Here is a 14345-nt window from a genome sequence, read left to right as displayed (position 1 = left end):
CTAATTTAATCTCCTTGTCTAAAGCTAATAATCTGGGATTAGTTTGTTTAAAAAAAATATTAATTATTTAATATTTCGAATATTCCTTGTTCCCGACTTCAATTGTAACGGAAACCGTATATTTTATCATTTCCTAAGCTTATTCCGAAATTGCCAGCAAGAGCCTCCACGGCCGCTCCCTCTCCGGCGAGCAAATGGCAGTCTCACTCTCAGTCCTCTTCTCCTTCACTCTCCTCTTCTTTCACTTACTCCTGGCCGTACAATCCGACCAGGGCTGTCACAAGACTCACAACCACCACCTCCGCCGGTCCCTGCAACTGCGGAACTCGCCGGAGAAGTGCCTCCGGGCACGGCCGGGCGAGCCGTTCAAGATTGCTCTGTTCGCCGACCTGCATTTCGGTGAGGACGCATGGACGGATTGGGGCCCTCGGCAGGACGTGAACTCCATCAGAGTCATGTCCGCCGTGCTCGATGCTGAATCTCCCGGTAAGTAGCTAAAAATTCCACTCATGCTCATTCGTCATGATCGATGATCGGGTGCTTAAGCTTCTCTTTAGCTGCTCTTTGCACAATTGCTGAGACTCGAAGCCAGAGCGAAGCTGTTGGCGCTGATCAAATTAAGCTTAGTTTGGATCAAATGTTGCATGCAATTTTCGAAATGAGCCTAATTTAATGCATCATTGGAGCTGCTTCAGCTTTAGAACATCGATGATTATGGATATGTTGGTTCCTGATAAGAAAGCAATATTTTGATTTTTCGTCATAGATTTTGTTATATATCTTGGGGATGTGATAACGGCGAACAACATACCGGTCGCGAATGCTAGTTCATATTGGGACCAGGCTATATCACCAACAAGAACTAGGGGGATTCCCTGGGCTAGTGTCTTCGGGAACCACGATGATGCCCCCTTTGAGTGGCCGTTAGAATGGTTTTCAGCTCCAGGCATACCTCAGGTTCGCTGCCCTGCTGCTAACTCATCGTTCTCAGGTAACACCGAGCAGCTTCTATGTTCAAGATAGATTCATTTACTGGCAGTTCTTAAATAACGAGCCAGTTCTCAGCACACTACGTATATGATCGCACAGCTGTGCATTTACTTAGCCGCTTAATCATTACCAAATAAAAAGTAAAGAATACTGTGGAGTGAATAAGCGAATGATCAAGGTGACTAATTGCTATTTGTCGCCCAGAGTTCAATGGTTTCTCGTAATTGCTTGCTGCTATTGAAAACTTGGAAGGTGATGCAGGTGAGGAAGAGTGCAGCTTCAGGGGCACGCATAGGTTGCAGCTGATGAAGGATGAGATTGAGCAGAATGCACTTTCTTATTCAAGCAATGGTCCCAAGGATCTCTGGCCAAGTATATCTAATTATGTCCTGCAAGTTTCCTCGCCCCAAGATGCGCAGTCACCTCTAGTGTATCTCTACTTTCTCGACTCCGGCGGTGGGTCTTACCCTGAAGTAATCTCAAATGCCCAAGCAGAATGGTTCCGTCGTCAGTCTGAAAAGATTAACCCAGACTTGAGGTACAAAGGGATCAAAGTCCATTGGTTTTTTCCCACAACACCAACTAAGTCAGAGTACAATAGATTTTTTTTTATTTTTTTTTTCGGGTTCTAAATCAATAGGAAGTATGCAATTGATAATTTTCCATATTTCCCCGACATGTTCTTATCAATTGTTTTGACAGTATACCCGAGCTAATATTTTGGCACATACCGAGTAAAGCTTATTCGGGGGTGGCTCCGTGGTTTGGTGTGCGCAAGCCTTGCGTGGGTTCAATTAACAAGGAGAAAGTCGCATCTCAAGAAGCTGAGTTTGGCATCATGGGACTTCTTGAGAAAAGGCCTTCTGTCAAGGTAAGATCATACATTAGCATATGAAAGAACGCGCCGGCTATGGATAGATATATTGCAGTCTCCTCCGCAAGTCAGTAACAAAAGATGTGGAACCAGTAAGTTGCTTATGTTCATTCAAGCCGAGAAGTCGAGATCTTTTTTCTTTTTTTTTCTTTTATTGTTTTGATGAAGACATGCCAAAAATCAGTTCCTTGAACTTTGAAGTCATCACTCATCTTCGTGGATGCAGGCGGTGTTTGTAGGGCATAACCACGGACTAGACTGGTGCTGTCCCCACAAGAAGCTGTGGCTCTGCTTCGCGAGGCACACAGGCTATGGTGGCTACGGAAGTTGGGCGAGAGGAGCTCGGATCATCGAGGTCAGTAAACAGCCTTCCTCTATCAAGTCCTGGATAAGGATGGAAAATGGCGACGTTCACAGCGAGGTCCTCTTGAGCTCTTAACCATCCCGATTGTACTACGTATCATTATATTGTAAAATAATGTACTGATTATACCGATCAATTCATAATCTAATTGGAACTATAGATGCTGTGAGTGCCCAACCTATGCTATTCATAAGGGCAAATTGAAGGAAATGGGCCTAACTCTTCAACGAAGTCCACTTGGTGCGCTATGTTCTCTTCTTATTATGTCACCACATTGATTCACAAGCTATACTATCAATTTTGTCATGCTTATTCCCAAATGATTTTCTCTTACCGATTGAGCAATGTCGATTTTACACCTTTGGGATTAATGTTTTAGTTCAAAATCGCGTTCGATAAAGCCCTGAGAAAGTAAGTGCACAAAGATGGCCAAGCTTTATTTATTTTTGGCTAATAACCAGGCCAGGCTTTTAAGCTCGTCCCGGAGGACCCTAGTTGAAACTGATCGGGTACTTGGGGTTCTTGTTGGGAAGGAACAGCCCCCAGTGCTTTTCAAACTCCGGGGTCTTCTGGTTCTCGTTGAACATAGCAAATATGTAGGTCTCGATTGGCTTCCTGGGCCTCTTCGGGCTCCCACTCTTCACATGCTGTATCAGGTTCGAGTTATAAGTCCTCGCGTTCGCCACCGATGTAGCTGCCCCACCTCCTGCAGTTGGCCACCCGCTCTCCGACACAACAATCTCGATGGATCTCCCTCCCGCCTTCTCGAGCGCCGAGTAGGTCGCGTCGAGGATGGCATCGAAAAGGTTCCGGTATCCCAAGTTTGATTGTGGGTCCTGGACCACCACCGAGTTGGCTGTGAAGAGAGCATAATCGAGGCGCTCCTTTGGGTTGCCCACGTAGCTGAAGTATGGGTACAAGTTGACGAGCAACGGGGAGTTGTTGTTCACTAAGAACTGAATGATTGGGTCAAGCAACTGTTTATAATCCTGCTTGAATGCACCCTTCGAGGGCGGAAAGGACTCCCCTAGGGTCCCCGTGTCGATAGCCGTAGAGACCTTGATCTGGCTCCCCAGGCCTGCACTCACCAGTGCGGCCCGGATGTTCCTCATCGCTGGCACGAGATCCTTGGCGAACGGGTCAGCAGGCTTCACCTCGTTGCCAACAGCTATGTACCGGAACTTGACGTTGGCATAGCTCTTCACGTTATTTTGGACCCAGGTGTCTGCCTGGGCCTGGGCCGAGGCGATCCTCTGGAGGTCCGCATTGGGAAGCCCGAGCATGAGCTCGATGTTTGAGCCTCGAAGGGCCTGGAGGGCAGGCTGGTCGGGCCCGTACAGCCGCATCCTCCGGATGTTGTTCCGGTTGTAGAGCGCAATCACCTCCGGTCGAGGCGGAAGGTTTGAGCCCAGCATGCCATAGCATACGCCCACTTGAGCACCTACCAAAGACAAAGTTCATCCATGTTTCACATTATACAATCAACATTTCAAGAGACGTGTTAGGCGTCATAGTTTGCACCCGATATAAACAACATTTTATATTCAGGGTTATCGAATCATAAATAGAAAGAAACCTGCTGTATCGAGGCTAGCAACCAGCAGCCCGAGCAGCAGCAGCATCGCGGAAAACACAGAATTCATCGCACAACCCGGAAAATGTTTAACCATGGAGATGGATGAAGCCATAAAACTTTTCTCGGATGTTTTGAGAGTCTATTGCATGTAATTGCTCCTTTTTATAGGCCAATGGGTGCCTGAATTTTCCAATTTCCAGATTTCAATATGATTGCATGATAAGGACTTCTAAGTTCTACATCTAGGTCAAGTCTTCCAATAAGAGAGCTCTGACTATCAGGCTCAGGAAAATGAATGCCCTTCTCAATACGCCAAGATCCGTCCCCTGTTAAACAGTTCGCCCAAGTTGCATTTCAATCAAATCCTATCTTGAAATTTCACTCATTAGTCGATCCCATTTCCAAGTTTTCCGCTATTTGACACTTCTCGACTAGCTCCTTCTCTGCTCGGAATGTTATCACAACACGGTTTAATTTGATTATCGTTTTAATTCAGTTTAGCTTCACTTATGATGAGGTTTATAGTCGCCATGAAGTGTTGATTCTCCCTGCACCAACATTGACCTTCAAGTGACATTGATCCACCAGCCTAGGACCCGATTCAATGGACCCGCGATTAGCGAATTATCGATACACAGCCCACGATATTTTTGTTTTGAATTTTCAGAGCTGTACATTGCTAGGATTAAGGTGCCACCTACGTGGGTCAAAGTCTTGCAATAACTAAATTTGTCCTCTTCAATGGATAGGGAATTTGGACAATTTGAAGCCCTTCTTCCATGAAATTTCTACACTAACATGAGAATGACATAAACTTCAACACAAAGTCCAGCACAACATATTGGACTTTTCATTTCCAGCCGGAGCATTCCCGTCGGCCGATAAAGACCTAACATTGATTGAAGATACATATGCTGCCATCATGTCTCCTTGCTGATTGAGGTGCTCCCAAATAACAAGCTTGCGGCGTGGTAACAGAGAGGGTAATCCTTCCAAACGACATGTTTGGAATGTGGTAGCGATGAAATGAATCTTCCAAGCAACAACGTTTGCGACGTGGTTGCCAACGGAGAGAGCCTTCTTTGATATGGCATTCCATGCCACCATCATCTCATTTCTTCATCAGACGTGACATTTGACATTGAAGTGCAATTGTATAGGCAGTCCTACAGTTCCATTTTATACAAATGAGTGACAGCGAGAACGCAATTCCATTTGCAACTTGCTTGTTGCAGAAGATCGGAATTTCTGATGAAGATAGCGGAGCAGCATTACCTGTTGAAAGGAACTTCCAAGCAAATGTCTATGAAATTCATCCAACAGTTATCAGCTTTAGCTTTCGAAGAACTGCTGCCGAAGTAGTTCTCTGATCTTTCCGAGAGCACTCGCATTTTCAGCCAAAAACTGTTGAGCTTGGTCTCTCTCGCTGAACACTTCCCGTTCTACATAGTACTTGTTTCCTTCTCTAAAGATGACCCCGTGTTCCAAGGCCAAATCAAAGACCTCTGCCTCCGAGCAAAACCCTTTTCCGAAAAGTATCCCTAGATCGGCCTTTTTCATTGCCGGCGCCAATTTGTTTTTCACCACTTGTACGCAAATGCCAAGGCCAATCGCCTGAGAAAAAGCAATCAAAATCTACAAAGTTCAGACAATAAAAAAAATTGAAAGAAAGTGTGAAGGTTCCATGTCATCTCTGAGGAAGCCCCGACGATGCAAACATTAGGAAAACTGGTGCTCTCTTTCATAACCGCATTAGACCTAAAGAAACTCACTGTTTTACATTCCAATCTGATAAGTAAATTCACATGAAGGTTTACCTTATTTTCTACCTTCAGCAATTCTCTCCTTGCAAGTCTGAGACGGACAGCAGCATAAAATTTCAAGGCATTTCCACCACATGTAACTTCCCCAAGATGCCTAGAAGCCTGGCCAGTTTTTTGGCCTAACCTAATCTAAATGTGAACGGAAATTTAAGTTTAAGTAAATATTAGCCCCTCTTTTAGGGGAGATAAAAAGGATAATTAAATGCTTAAACAGACCTGATTAACAAAAATGATGAGAGTTCTTGACTGTGATAAGGAAGAGTGAATTTTTCTAAGAGCCTGTGTCATGATTCTGGATTGCACATCTCTATCAAAGGTGCCAATTGGATCCTCAATCTCACACTGAGGGACAAGGGCAGCAACCTATGAGAGAAAGACAGGTGGAAGGATAACATAAGAGCATGTGATGCAAAACGAAAAGCAAAGAAGGTGCAAAATCAGTTAATAGCATAGAAATTCAGAAAGAGGTTCGAAATAAAAGCCAGCACAGTTATTTGGAAACAGGCGTAGATGCATTGAGGAATAACCACTTACACTATCAACTACAATAACATCTATGGATCTGCTTTTGGCAAGCGTATCAACAGCACTGAGCAAATTCTCAGCAGAATTTGGACGCAAAAAGAGGAGTTTTTCTGTGTCTATACCCATTGATTCTGCAAGTGAAGGGTCCATTGCATTCTCTACATCAAAATATGCACAAAACCCTGCTCAAGAAGATGCATAAAGGGAAGATAATCAATGCATGCCCAATGATATTTTAAGTAAGCACATCGCAAGAACAGGACAATATACCTCCTAGCTCCTGAGCTTCTTTAATCACATGAAGGGCAAGCGTAGTCTTCCCCGATGCCTCTTGCCCATAGATCTCAACAATTCTACCCTGAGAAAAGAAAAATAGCTTCGTATTTTCATCAATGCCAAATGCCTCTAAATGCAAATGATACACACGCATGTTCAGTAAAGGACGACCAAAGTCGTTACCTTGGGCAACCCTCCAATTCCAAGTGCCAAGTCAAGCTTTAGAGAGCCCGTTGATATTACTGGTTCACGCCTTGAGCTGAAGAACCTCCGCAAAGACAACATAGACTCTCTTCCAAAATCACCAGCAAGGCTAGAAAGAGCCTTGCGTAACGTATTCTCTCTGTGTGCTGTCCCGGGATCATCCCGGAGTCCATCGCACTCAAAGTCCGTCTCTTCAACTATAAAGTACACGGAACTAGTAATCAGAGAACACATTCTTAAAAACTAGTCAATATCCTAGACTTTATGAGTACAGAGGAAAACAGTAACAACAAACTTGTATTTCTGCTAAAAATCCTCAATTGCCCCAACTAATCAACAACTCCTAAACTTATAAGGTTGATGTACTACAGACAAAGTTCGTGAACAACATGTTGCAATATCCTCAACTGATGGAATTATTCAGTCATGAACAACAGTAGGTATAAAATCATAGGACGCTCTGGACGTATTGGCACGGAGTAAAGGTGCACAGGATGGACAAATGTTTACCGCTGGCGGAAAAAGAACGCGCATGCTCCCTTACATTGGAGATTGCATGTCCTCTGCCCTGATTCAAGAAACAGAAAGGTCACAGGATAGTAAAATAAGAGCTTTGAAATATACCACTAATGAAGCAATTGCACCATGAATCAGGCAAAAGCACAAGCCAAATAATCAAAGACTCCCAACGAAAAAAAGCTTTTACTGGATCCCCGTATTTGAATTTGCGTAATCCTGCAACTCAAATGACAGCGTAGGAAGACAAAGCAAATATTTTCTCAGCTGATAATCAACTCCAACAAAGATCAACTTTGACCCACAAACAGGACCATGAACCAGCAAATCCAGCGTAGTTTACTTCAAAGTTGAATCCTTTGAGGTCTGAGAAGCTCAATCACGCCGTCCCAGTTTCAGCTTCCACTGTATCACTATTTGCTCGAAGTAGTAGTAAAACTTCAGCCGACAACCATACCTGCCGGTACCGACCGAGAGAGGAGGAGAAGTAGAATCTGCACGGCGCTCGCAGGCGAAGAGCCTGAGCTGCTGTGCGAGCCAGAAACGCCATATCTGCGCGAGCTTGTGAAGAGAGAGAGAGAGAGAGAGAGAGGCCTTTAGGGTTTTAAACGTTGCAGAAGAAGTCGCGCCATTTTCACCAACGCCATCCCCGCCCTCCTCTTATTTTCGTTAATTTCCCCGAAAATTATGTTTTGCACCCCATATTTTGCATTGAATCATTTGGAAACCCTAATCTCTTGTAATGCTTAACTCGAACGTGCAATTTTAAAGTTTTATTTGGTTTGTTAGTATGATTTTAAAATCACTCTTTAAATTAATTCTACCCATAATAAAATAAAATAATTCATACAAAATCAAAGGGTGGATTCCATTTATACCACTTTTTTTCCACAACAAAACAAAATAATTCATACAAAGTCAAAGCGTGAGTCTCATACACAACCATTTATACAACTCTTTTTCAAAATCAAAATCTTATTTTAAAATGTTACTTACAACCAAACGCAATATAAATTTTCAATCCAATTTACACATTGGAAATTTGCTCCCACTTTCATTCAGATATCAAGTACAACACCACTACCCCGCTCACTGAACAAAAATCAATCCAGAGATAATTTTATAAGGGAAAAGATGAACGTGACACGATTAATAGAAATATGTAATAAAATACAAATTTTCAAATGCAAGTTAAAATCTAGAAAATATGTTGTTTCTTACCAAATGTAAGGGGTTTGGACTATTGTCACGCTTTTCCTGCAAAGGGCAACCCACCATGAGAACACTCACGGCGAACGTGATTCATTTATTAAAATTGTCTCTAGTTGAGCATGACCCTCGTGCCATTATAACCGATTATATGAAAAGCTCTTTCTTCTGAAGGACTAAAAATACTTGAAGGGGAGACTTGGATACATAAGTAACTAATCAATTTTGTTCCTACCCGGTCATTGTGTCCTAGTAGTAGGGACGGAGCCACTAGGGAACGAGGGGGACAATTGCCCTCCCGAAGTTTTAAGCCTCTCTTACAATTTGCCCTAATCATTATGATTTTTCAAAATTGATCCTTACGTTGTCTCCCCCAAATTTATAGCTATCTATGACATTATTTTACCCCTGTATTTTGAATATTTATGAAATAGGAAAAATAACGCCATGTATTCAAACCTTTGTCTTATATTAGTTTTATCTCAATGTCAATTTTTTTAAAAGTATTATAACGTTAATGGTTTGGTATTAAATTTATTCCGCCGTAAACATTCCGTCCATTTTTAATAAAATACTGACGTGGGGCATTAATTGCTTATCGGCGCTGACGTGGAGAGTGTGTGAGTCCCAATATGAGGGAAAAATATCATTATGTATCTCAACCTTTTAATATTTTTAAATTTTATCCAACATTTTTGTTTTTCTTAATTTTATCACAATCTTTCATAATTTCTCAAATTTATCCCAACTTGTTGGGTAATATTGATAAAATAATAAAAGATTGAAATAAAATTGAGAAACTATCAATGTTGGGATAAAATTGAGAGATCATCAAAATGTTATGATAAAATTGAGAAACAACAAAAATGTTTGAACGCATTGTGTAATTTTTCCCTTATATCGAGACCTACACACTTTCCACGGCAACTCCGTCAAATAATTAACGCGTCACGTCAGCATTTTCATAAAAATGACAGAACTTGTACGACGAAATAAATTTGACACCAAACCATTAATATTATGATATCTCGAAAAAAAAATTGACGTTAGGATAAAACTAAAATATGTAAATATTATGATATATGATGAAAATTTTCCTAAGAAATAATATAAGTGGTTTATTATTTTGCCCTCGCTGAAAGAAACTCCTGGCTCCGTGTCTGCCCGGTAGTCACAATGTGCAAATTAGTTCCATGCACATTCAAAGTTATGGTCCCAAGTGTTCAATAGCCAAAACTGTAGGGTGCAAAGTATAATTTTTCCATTCCTCCGCTGTCGCATGCATCAGCTTTTATGGGCCACTCTGACGGCCCATGGGCCTGATCCGCCGACCAACTCCCTGAGTCGGCTCTGTTCTGGTACCGACCTCCACGCGCCATGGCAGCACGCACGAGCTTCTGCGTCTCCATAGCAATCAAAGCTTTTGCTGAAAAGTCAAAGTGGGCAGACACCCATTAGGGGAATTCTCCTCCAAATCTCGCAATTCCTCCCGCAAGAGTTACGCGCCAAGCTCAAAGATTTCTCCTTTGTGGGCAGTTTGAGTTTGGAAGCTCCGATCTTTGTCCGCAGTAATGGAGTCCTCGGCGACTGCGACGCCGGTGTCCCAGCTCTCATGCTTCTCTTCAATCAACCGCCAGCTTCAGATTCAAAGGCGATCTCTGGTCTCCTTCCCACATTATCGGTCGAGGGTATTCATTTTCTTGGACTGCTTCGATTCTTGCTTTCGTTTATTTTGAGAATTCCTTATGCTGTGACAATTCTATTGTCTGAATGGTACAATTTGATGTCTGAGACACTATGCAATGCTCTGAACGGCATAATGCTACTTCTAAATGCATAGCAACTATTATGGGCGTCAAATATGTAATTGTGGGTTATACCCGCCATGTTTGATGCCTAAAAGATGGAACTTTCGCCAATAGTTAAAGTTTATATCAGTTGGTGTTTATGGTACCAAATCAGGACTGGGTAATGGGTTGACGGGTCCGTTTACGAAACATGGGAGTGTGCACTGAGAGTTCTTTCGTACTTATACATCGGATTGATTTGCTGTTTGTGGAACAACTCATTGAGTAATGCTGTGCAGATGCAGATCACGATGAGGCTTGAAGGAGCTGGCACCGAGACCTTTAGTTCAGAAAGTACACGACCTTCAAGTTACTCGGCTTCTGATTCGACAATTATATCTTCATCTACAGAAGGCACGGTTCCTGGCCCCAGTGAGCCTGCCATTCAGCAGACACGGGCCGCCAAAATTCATGATTTCTGTCTTGGAATCCCATTCGGTGAGTTTACTCAAGCATCCCCATCTCAAGCCTTTTGTCTCAGTGGGGAGGGGAGCTTTGAGCACTAACTGTACTATGATGGCATATGCTTATGTTCCTGATGTGTAATTACTAACAATGGAGAATTGGTGATTCTTTTGATAATTCAATGGCGCTATGTTGATATTAAGTGTGTAAGATTTGAAATAAATATGGATTTTTGTGTCAACTAGAATTGATATGATTGGTTACTTCATTAATCATTCTTGTACTAGACGGCATGGTACAGGACAATGACTTGGCCAGGAATCTGAATTAGACAAGTGTGTATATGTTTTTTTCTCCACTTTGAAAGACGAAGTTCCAGAACTTAAGCAAAATTTCTACTGATGCCCTCCTCAGGTGGTCTAGTACTAGGTGGCGGGATCATCGGTTTTCTTCTATCTGGAAATGCTAAAGCCTTAGGGAGTGGTGTGCTTTATGGAGGTGCTTTACTAGCCCTCAGCATACTAAGCTTAAAAATATGGAGGAAAGGAAAATCGAGCTTGCCATTCATACTAGGACAAGCAGGTAATTGTTATGTTCTGTAATCCCTTACCAACTACTAGAAATATTTTAATAATTTTTAATACAAGGAGGTCATCTTGTGCCTAATTATGCTCTCTTAATTAATTCTACAGCCCTTTCAGCAGCCCTTCTCTGGAAGAACTTGCAGATCTACACTCTGGTAAAAGTCGAACACTCCGCAAGTTTTTCATTATGCAGTGCTACACACTGTTGGACTTGATGCTGGTGGTTGTTATTATACTAACCTTTTATTATCTTGGTGCAGACGAAAAAGGTTCTTCCAGCAGGCCTCAATATTGTCATCAGGTATCTCAACCGGCCTGTGCCTTTGATTAAGTTCAATCATTATGTGTAAGAATTGACTCAATCTGTGCCTTCTGATCCCTCCACAGTGCTGCAATGCTGTGCTTCTATTCATACGTTGTCATCTCGGGAGGAAATCCCCCGCCAAAGAAGTTGAAGTCTGCTGCTGTTGTTTCATCATGATGTGAATCCTTCCGTGTCAGAATATTATCTAAAGGTTAGAACATAGTCCTGAAGTGAAATTCATGGCTAAATGATGGCAGCTTTCATAATTCTTTTCTCTTTTCTTTTTTTTCTGATAATAACTTAATGGATAAATAGTTTGGGAATCATGAGTCATGAGTCTCTTGAGCCACTAAGAGAGTCATTACTGCGGCAAGTTTGCTATAAATGTTTATTTGATGCATAAAATATAAAGTTGCAAGCGCTAATACTTCCGATTTCCTTTGCATACGGAGTGCAACGTTGCAGCTACACTTCCGATTTTGCTTCGTCCTTATCATGCATATAACCAAGAAATTTTAAAGTTACTGGATTCAGTTCTACGCTATCTCCTTCCTTCATATGAAGTTTTGATTACTTGCATTTCTGCAGATCATTGGATTCAAAGTTAGGCTGAACAACCGAGGAGAAGAATTTTTTTACTCGTCTCGATACAGGTAAGAGCGAAGAATAAAACAAGAATGTAGAAGAACTCCACTCGTAATCTCAGATATCGCATCCTTTGTCTCTGCGCGAGCAATTTGCCAAGTACCTCAGTTGATCGACTCCACCTCTGGAGGAATATATATTTTTAAATATATAATTTTAATGTTACTTTGCATACACGGTTGCAGCTCCATGATTGCATCAAACTCTCTTCTATATCAACTATAATGCATCAGTCTAAGCACTCCATGGTGAAAATTTATAAATTGAAATCGTACCGACGGCAACCGATTCATTATGCTTGGGGCCACATTTTGAACGGCATTTGCTTGTTTAGACAAACATATAAACTGGAACATAAAGAAATAAGGAGCCTCAGCACGCCATGCACATAGCTCAGTCATAATTGATGCTTTTTAAAGAAAATGAAACCTAATGTAGTCTCATAGTTCATCTGCAAAACCTTCACCTAAGATACAAAAGCTATAATAGAAATCTATTGTGCTCGTCTTGGTTGACCCCAACCCAGACCGGGTCTGCTGGTTTCTCCCTGAGGTTCTTCGTACTCACGGGCATCGCGCATTGCAGCTTCAAAGTCTGTGGAATCGCTCGCGACAGGAAGAAAGCTACTTATATCATCCCTAGCACCGAACCCACCTGCCCGAATAATATCATCGGTGGTGATAAAGGCCTCCATGTTTACTTCCGCTGAAGGACCTTTCCCACCAACAACCTCGTTGGACACTGCATCCTCCTGAGCTTTTGGGTCTGCGACATCAAGTTTTAGGTTGTTACTTGGACGAGATTCAGTGGCCGGCTTCAACACATCCTTTGCATCATCTACGATTGCTCTGTTCCCCTGCCCATTTTCATCCTTACCTGGAACATCAACAGCCCAATAATAATAAGAATCTGACCGAAAAAGTGAATATAAACATGAACCCTTAAAGGCAACAGCAAGCAAGCAGATCCAACATATGAAAATTGAGAGGCGAGCTAACCAGTGCTACCTTGGGGAGTCCACGAGCTGAATTCCATGGCAAGTCCGGCTTATTAGATACTCTCGTCGTTCTTCGCGTGTTCCGTCCTCGAAAGCCCTGCAATTCGACCGGGAAATGGAAGGAGCAGGGGAGTTGAGATCGAAATTTACATGGGGTAAACATCAAATGAAGAAGCACTCACAAGAACGGCATGAAATACACATAGACGACAACGATCTTACCGGAACACAAGTACTGAGAGTGTTGTTCTTGAGCGTTTGTTTCTCCCTTTCTTCTTCCTCCTCTCGCGCTTTCTGAAAATAGAAAGCAAACGGCCTTCGTTCGCCTTTTTTGTCTGTTTTCATGGCGGTACGGTCTACGCGTCGCGGAAGAACAAAGGACACCTGTCTGAGGGAACAGCGTCTTCTCGTCTGACGATGACTGTCGGGCCTTTTGGCGGCCTAGCAAAAGCCCATAGTCGGATCACAATCGGACCCAAGCTCTGCAAACCCATTTGTTCATTCATCTGTTACAAACTTAACTTGGGTACACCACCTATATCCGGAGCCAGAACCTCAACAGAGAAGCCCTATTAATTCAAATTCAAACTTGATCAGCTCATAAAGGAATAAAACTCTTCCAATTATGAGTTTTTTTTTATGCACAAGACTTTATTTAAAGGAAAAAATGTCGAACCACCTGAATCAACTCAAGTTGATATACGTAAAAAATTGACTAATTGCTTTTCATCAGCAAGATCGACGAGGTTAATGAGGAAATCCCAAGCCTGCTTCACGGCATAGCTGATCTTTCGCATGCCGAAATCCCTCTTTTACGACTAGTGCTGATTGTATGAATTCACGATATCAAACCCGCCGGGCAATTATGAATTTCGGGGAGAGTAACCGGACATCCGTAGCAATTCGAGCTTCACCAGATATGGCCCCAGTCTAAATACCAACTCCGGAACCACCGCAGTAGGGCCAGATGTGGCCCCGTTCTCCATGGTTCGAGGCAGATCTATAACAACCGAATCCAGAGGAGTGAGCTAGCTTCATACTCACGCTAAGCTTCGACCCCCGAAGCAAGGGAGAACATAATCGGGAAAGAGCAAGAAGTATCGGAAACTTCTGTCAGCCATTAAAGGCATGTATGGCCAGCGGTGGGTGGTGGTTGTTTGTTGCCCACCCACCGAGGCAATGGGAGAAGGATGTCTCATACACTAG

The 14345-nt window shown here is 42.6% G+C and overlaps 5 protein-coding genes across 11 annotated transcripts; 2 read left to right on the top strand and 3 right to left on the bottom strand.

Moving 5' to 3' along the window:
• Positions 1–114: 114 nt before the first annotated feature.
• LOC116208006 (probable inactive purple acid phosphatase 16) lies at positions 115–2534 on the top strand. Of its 3 annotated transcripts, none has more exons than XR_004157001.1 (5): positions 115–486; positions 767–991; positions 1243–1528; positions 1693–1956; positions 2091–2227. XR_004157001.1 is itself a non-coding variant. In XM_031541171.1 (5 exons), the coding sequence occupies exons 1-5, from the start codon at positions 195–197 to the stop codon at positions 2301–2303; spliced, it is 1185 nt and encodes a 394-aa protein (XP_031397031.1). In that variant the 5' UTR covers positions 118–194; the 3' UTR covers positions 2304–2534. The 3 variants fall into 3 exon arrangements, 2 of the variants coding, with proteins under 2 accessions (XP_031397031.1, XP_031397032.1); XM_031541171.1 differs by having other exon boundaries at positions 118–486; positions 1693–1861; positions 2091–2534; XM_031541172.1 differs by having other exon boundaries at positions 120–486; positions 1252–1528; positions 1693–1861; positions 2091–2487.
• Positions 2535–2595: 61 nt separating this feature from the next.
• On the bottom strand, positions 2596–3965 carry LOC116208007 (glucan endo-1,3-beta-glucosidase, basic isoform-like). The gene is made up of 2 exons (XM_031541173.1): positions 3805–3965; positions 2596–3669 (listed from the first exon to the last, which is right to left on the bottom strand). Exons 1-2 carry the CDS (start codon positions 3914–3916, stop codon positions 2720–2722), a joined length of 1062 nt encoding a protein of 353 aa, XP_031397033.1. The 5' UTR covers positions 3917–3965; the 3' UTR covers positions 2596–2719.
• Positions 3966–4431: 466 nt separating this feature from the next.
• On the bottom strand, positions 4432–7785 carry LOC116208005 (DNA repair protein recA homolog 2, mitochondrial). 3 transcript variants are annotated; one of them, XR_004156999.1, is made up of 9 exons: positions 7606–7785; positions 7143–7200; positions 6612–6829; positions 6423–6510; positions 6162–6334; positions 5844–5990; positions 5622–5756; positions 5080–5418; positions 4452–4970 (listed from the first exon to the last, which is right to left on the bottom strand). XR_004156999.1 is itself a non-coding variant. In XM_031541169.1 (8 exons), exons 1-8 carry the CDS (start codon positions 7696–7698, stop codon positions 5137–5139), a joined length of 1194 nt encoding a protein of 397 aa, XP_031397029.1. In that variant the 5' UTR covers positions 7699–7785; the 3' UTR covers positions 4432–5136. The 3 variants fall into 3 exon arrangements, 1 of the variants encoding a protein (XP_031397029.1); XR_004157000.1 differs by having other exon boundaries at positions 6162–6310; XM_031541169.1 differs by having other exon boundaries at positions 4432–5418.
• Positions 7786–9772: 1987 nt separating this feature from the next.
• On the top strand, positions 9773–12316 carry LOC116207769 (protein FATTY ACID EXPORT 1, chloroplastic). Of its 2 annotated transcripts, none has more exons than XM_031540860.1 (7): positions 9773–10045; positions 10450–10642; positions 11024–11191; positions 11302–11348; positions 11454–11494; positions 11581–11708; positions 12086–12316. In XM_031540860.1, the coding sequence occupies exons 1-6, from the start codon at positions 9929–9931 to the stop codon at positions 11672–11674; spliced, it is 660 nt and encodes a 219-aa protein (XP_031396720.1). In that variant the 5' UTR covers positions 9773–9928; the 3' UTR covers positions 11675–11708; positions 12086–12316. The 2 variants fall into 2 exon arrangements, with proteins under 2 accessions (XP_031396720.1, XP_031396719.1); XM_031540859.1 differs by having other exon boundaries at positions 9777–10045; positions 10444–10642.
• A 72-nt stretch (positions 12317–12388) lies between these two features.
• On the bottom strand, positions 12389–13521 carry LOC116207770. Of its 2 annotated transcripts, none has more exons than XM_031540861.1 (3): positions 13362–13521; positions 13141–13236; positions 12389–13018 (listed from the first exon to the last, which is right to left on the bottom strand). In XM_031540861.1, the coding sequence occupies exons 2-3, from the start codon at positions 13175–13177 to the stop codon at positions 12636–12638; spliced, it is 420 nt and encodes a 139-aa protein (XP_031396721.1). In that variant the 5' UTR covers positions 13178–13236; positions 13362–13521; the 3' UTR covers positions 12389–12635. The 2 variants fall into 2 exon arrangements, with proteins under 2 accessions (XP_031396721.1, XP_031396722.1); XM_031540862.1 differs by having other exon boundaries at positions 13150–13236; positions 13362–13520.
• Between the last annotated feature and the right edge of the window lie 824 nt (positions 13522–14345).

The sequence above is a fragment of the Punica granatum genome, chromosome 5 (assembly GCF_007655135.1).
Source record: "Punica granatum isolate Tunisia-2019 chromosome 5, ASM765513v2, whole genome shotgun sequence".
NCBI lineage: Eukaryota > Viridiplantae > Streptophyta > Magnoliopsida > Myrtales > Lythraceae > Punica > Punica granatum.
The sequence above is the reverse complement of the archived record's forward strand: the minus strand, read 5'-3'. Positions and strand labels throughout refer to the sequence as shown.

Coding starts and splice junctions, on each gene's coding strand:
- LOC116208005 (XM_031541169.1), bottom strand. CDS start 7,698: ATGGCGTTTCTGGCTCGCACAGCAGCTCAGGCTCTTCGCCTGCGAGCG. Junction 6,335..6,422: donor AGAAGCTCAGGAGCTAGGAG/GTATATTGTCCT, acceptor CTTCTTGAGCAG/GGTTTTGTGCATATTTTGAT. Junction 5,757..5,843: donor TCATCATTTTTGTTAATCAG/GTCTGTTTAAGC, acceptor GTTCACATTTAG/ATTAGGTTAGGCCAAAAAAC.
- LOC116207770 (XM_031540861.1), bottom strand. CDS start 13,177: ATGGAATTCAGCTCGTGGACTCCCCAAGGTAGCACTG. Junction 13,019..13,140: donor GACTCCCCAAGGTAGCACTG/GTTAGCTCGCCT, acceptor TTGATGTTCCAG/GTAAGGATGAAAATGGGCAG.
- LOC116208007 (XM_031541173.1), bottom strand. CDS start 3,916: ATGGCTTCATCCATCTCCATGGTTAAACATTTTCCGGGTTGTGCGATG. Junction 3,670..3,804: donor TGCTAGCCTCGATACAGCAG/GTTTCTTTCTAT, acceptor TGTCTTTGGTAG/GTGCTCAAGTGGGCGTATGC.
- LOC116207769 (XM_031540859.1), top strand. CDS start 9,929: ATGGAGTCCTCGGCGACTGCGACGCCGGTGTCCCAGCTCTCATGCTTC. Junction 11,349..11,453: donor ACTTGCAGATCTACACTCTG/GTAAAAGTCGAA, acceptor ATCTTGGTGCAG/ACGAAAAAGGTTCTTCCAGC. Junction 11,495..11,580: donor GGCCTCAATATTGTCATCAG/GTATCTCAACCG, acceptor ATCCCTCCACAG/TGCTGCAATGCTGTGCTTCT.
- LOC116208006 (XM_031541171.1), top strand. CDS start 195: ATGGCAGTCTCACTCTCAGTCCTCTTCTCCTTCACTCTCCTCTTCTTT. Junction 487..766: donor GCTCGATGCTGAATCTCCCG/GTAAGTAGCTAA, acceptor TTTTCGTCATAG/ATTTTGTTATATATCTTGGG. Junction 992..1,242: donor TGCTAACTCATCGTTCTCAG/GTAACACCGAGC, acceptor AAAACTTGGAAG/GTGATGCAGGTGAGGAAGAG.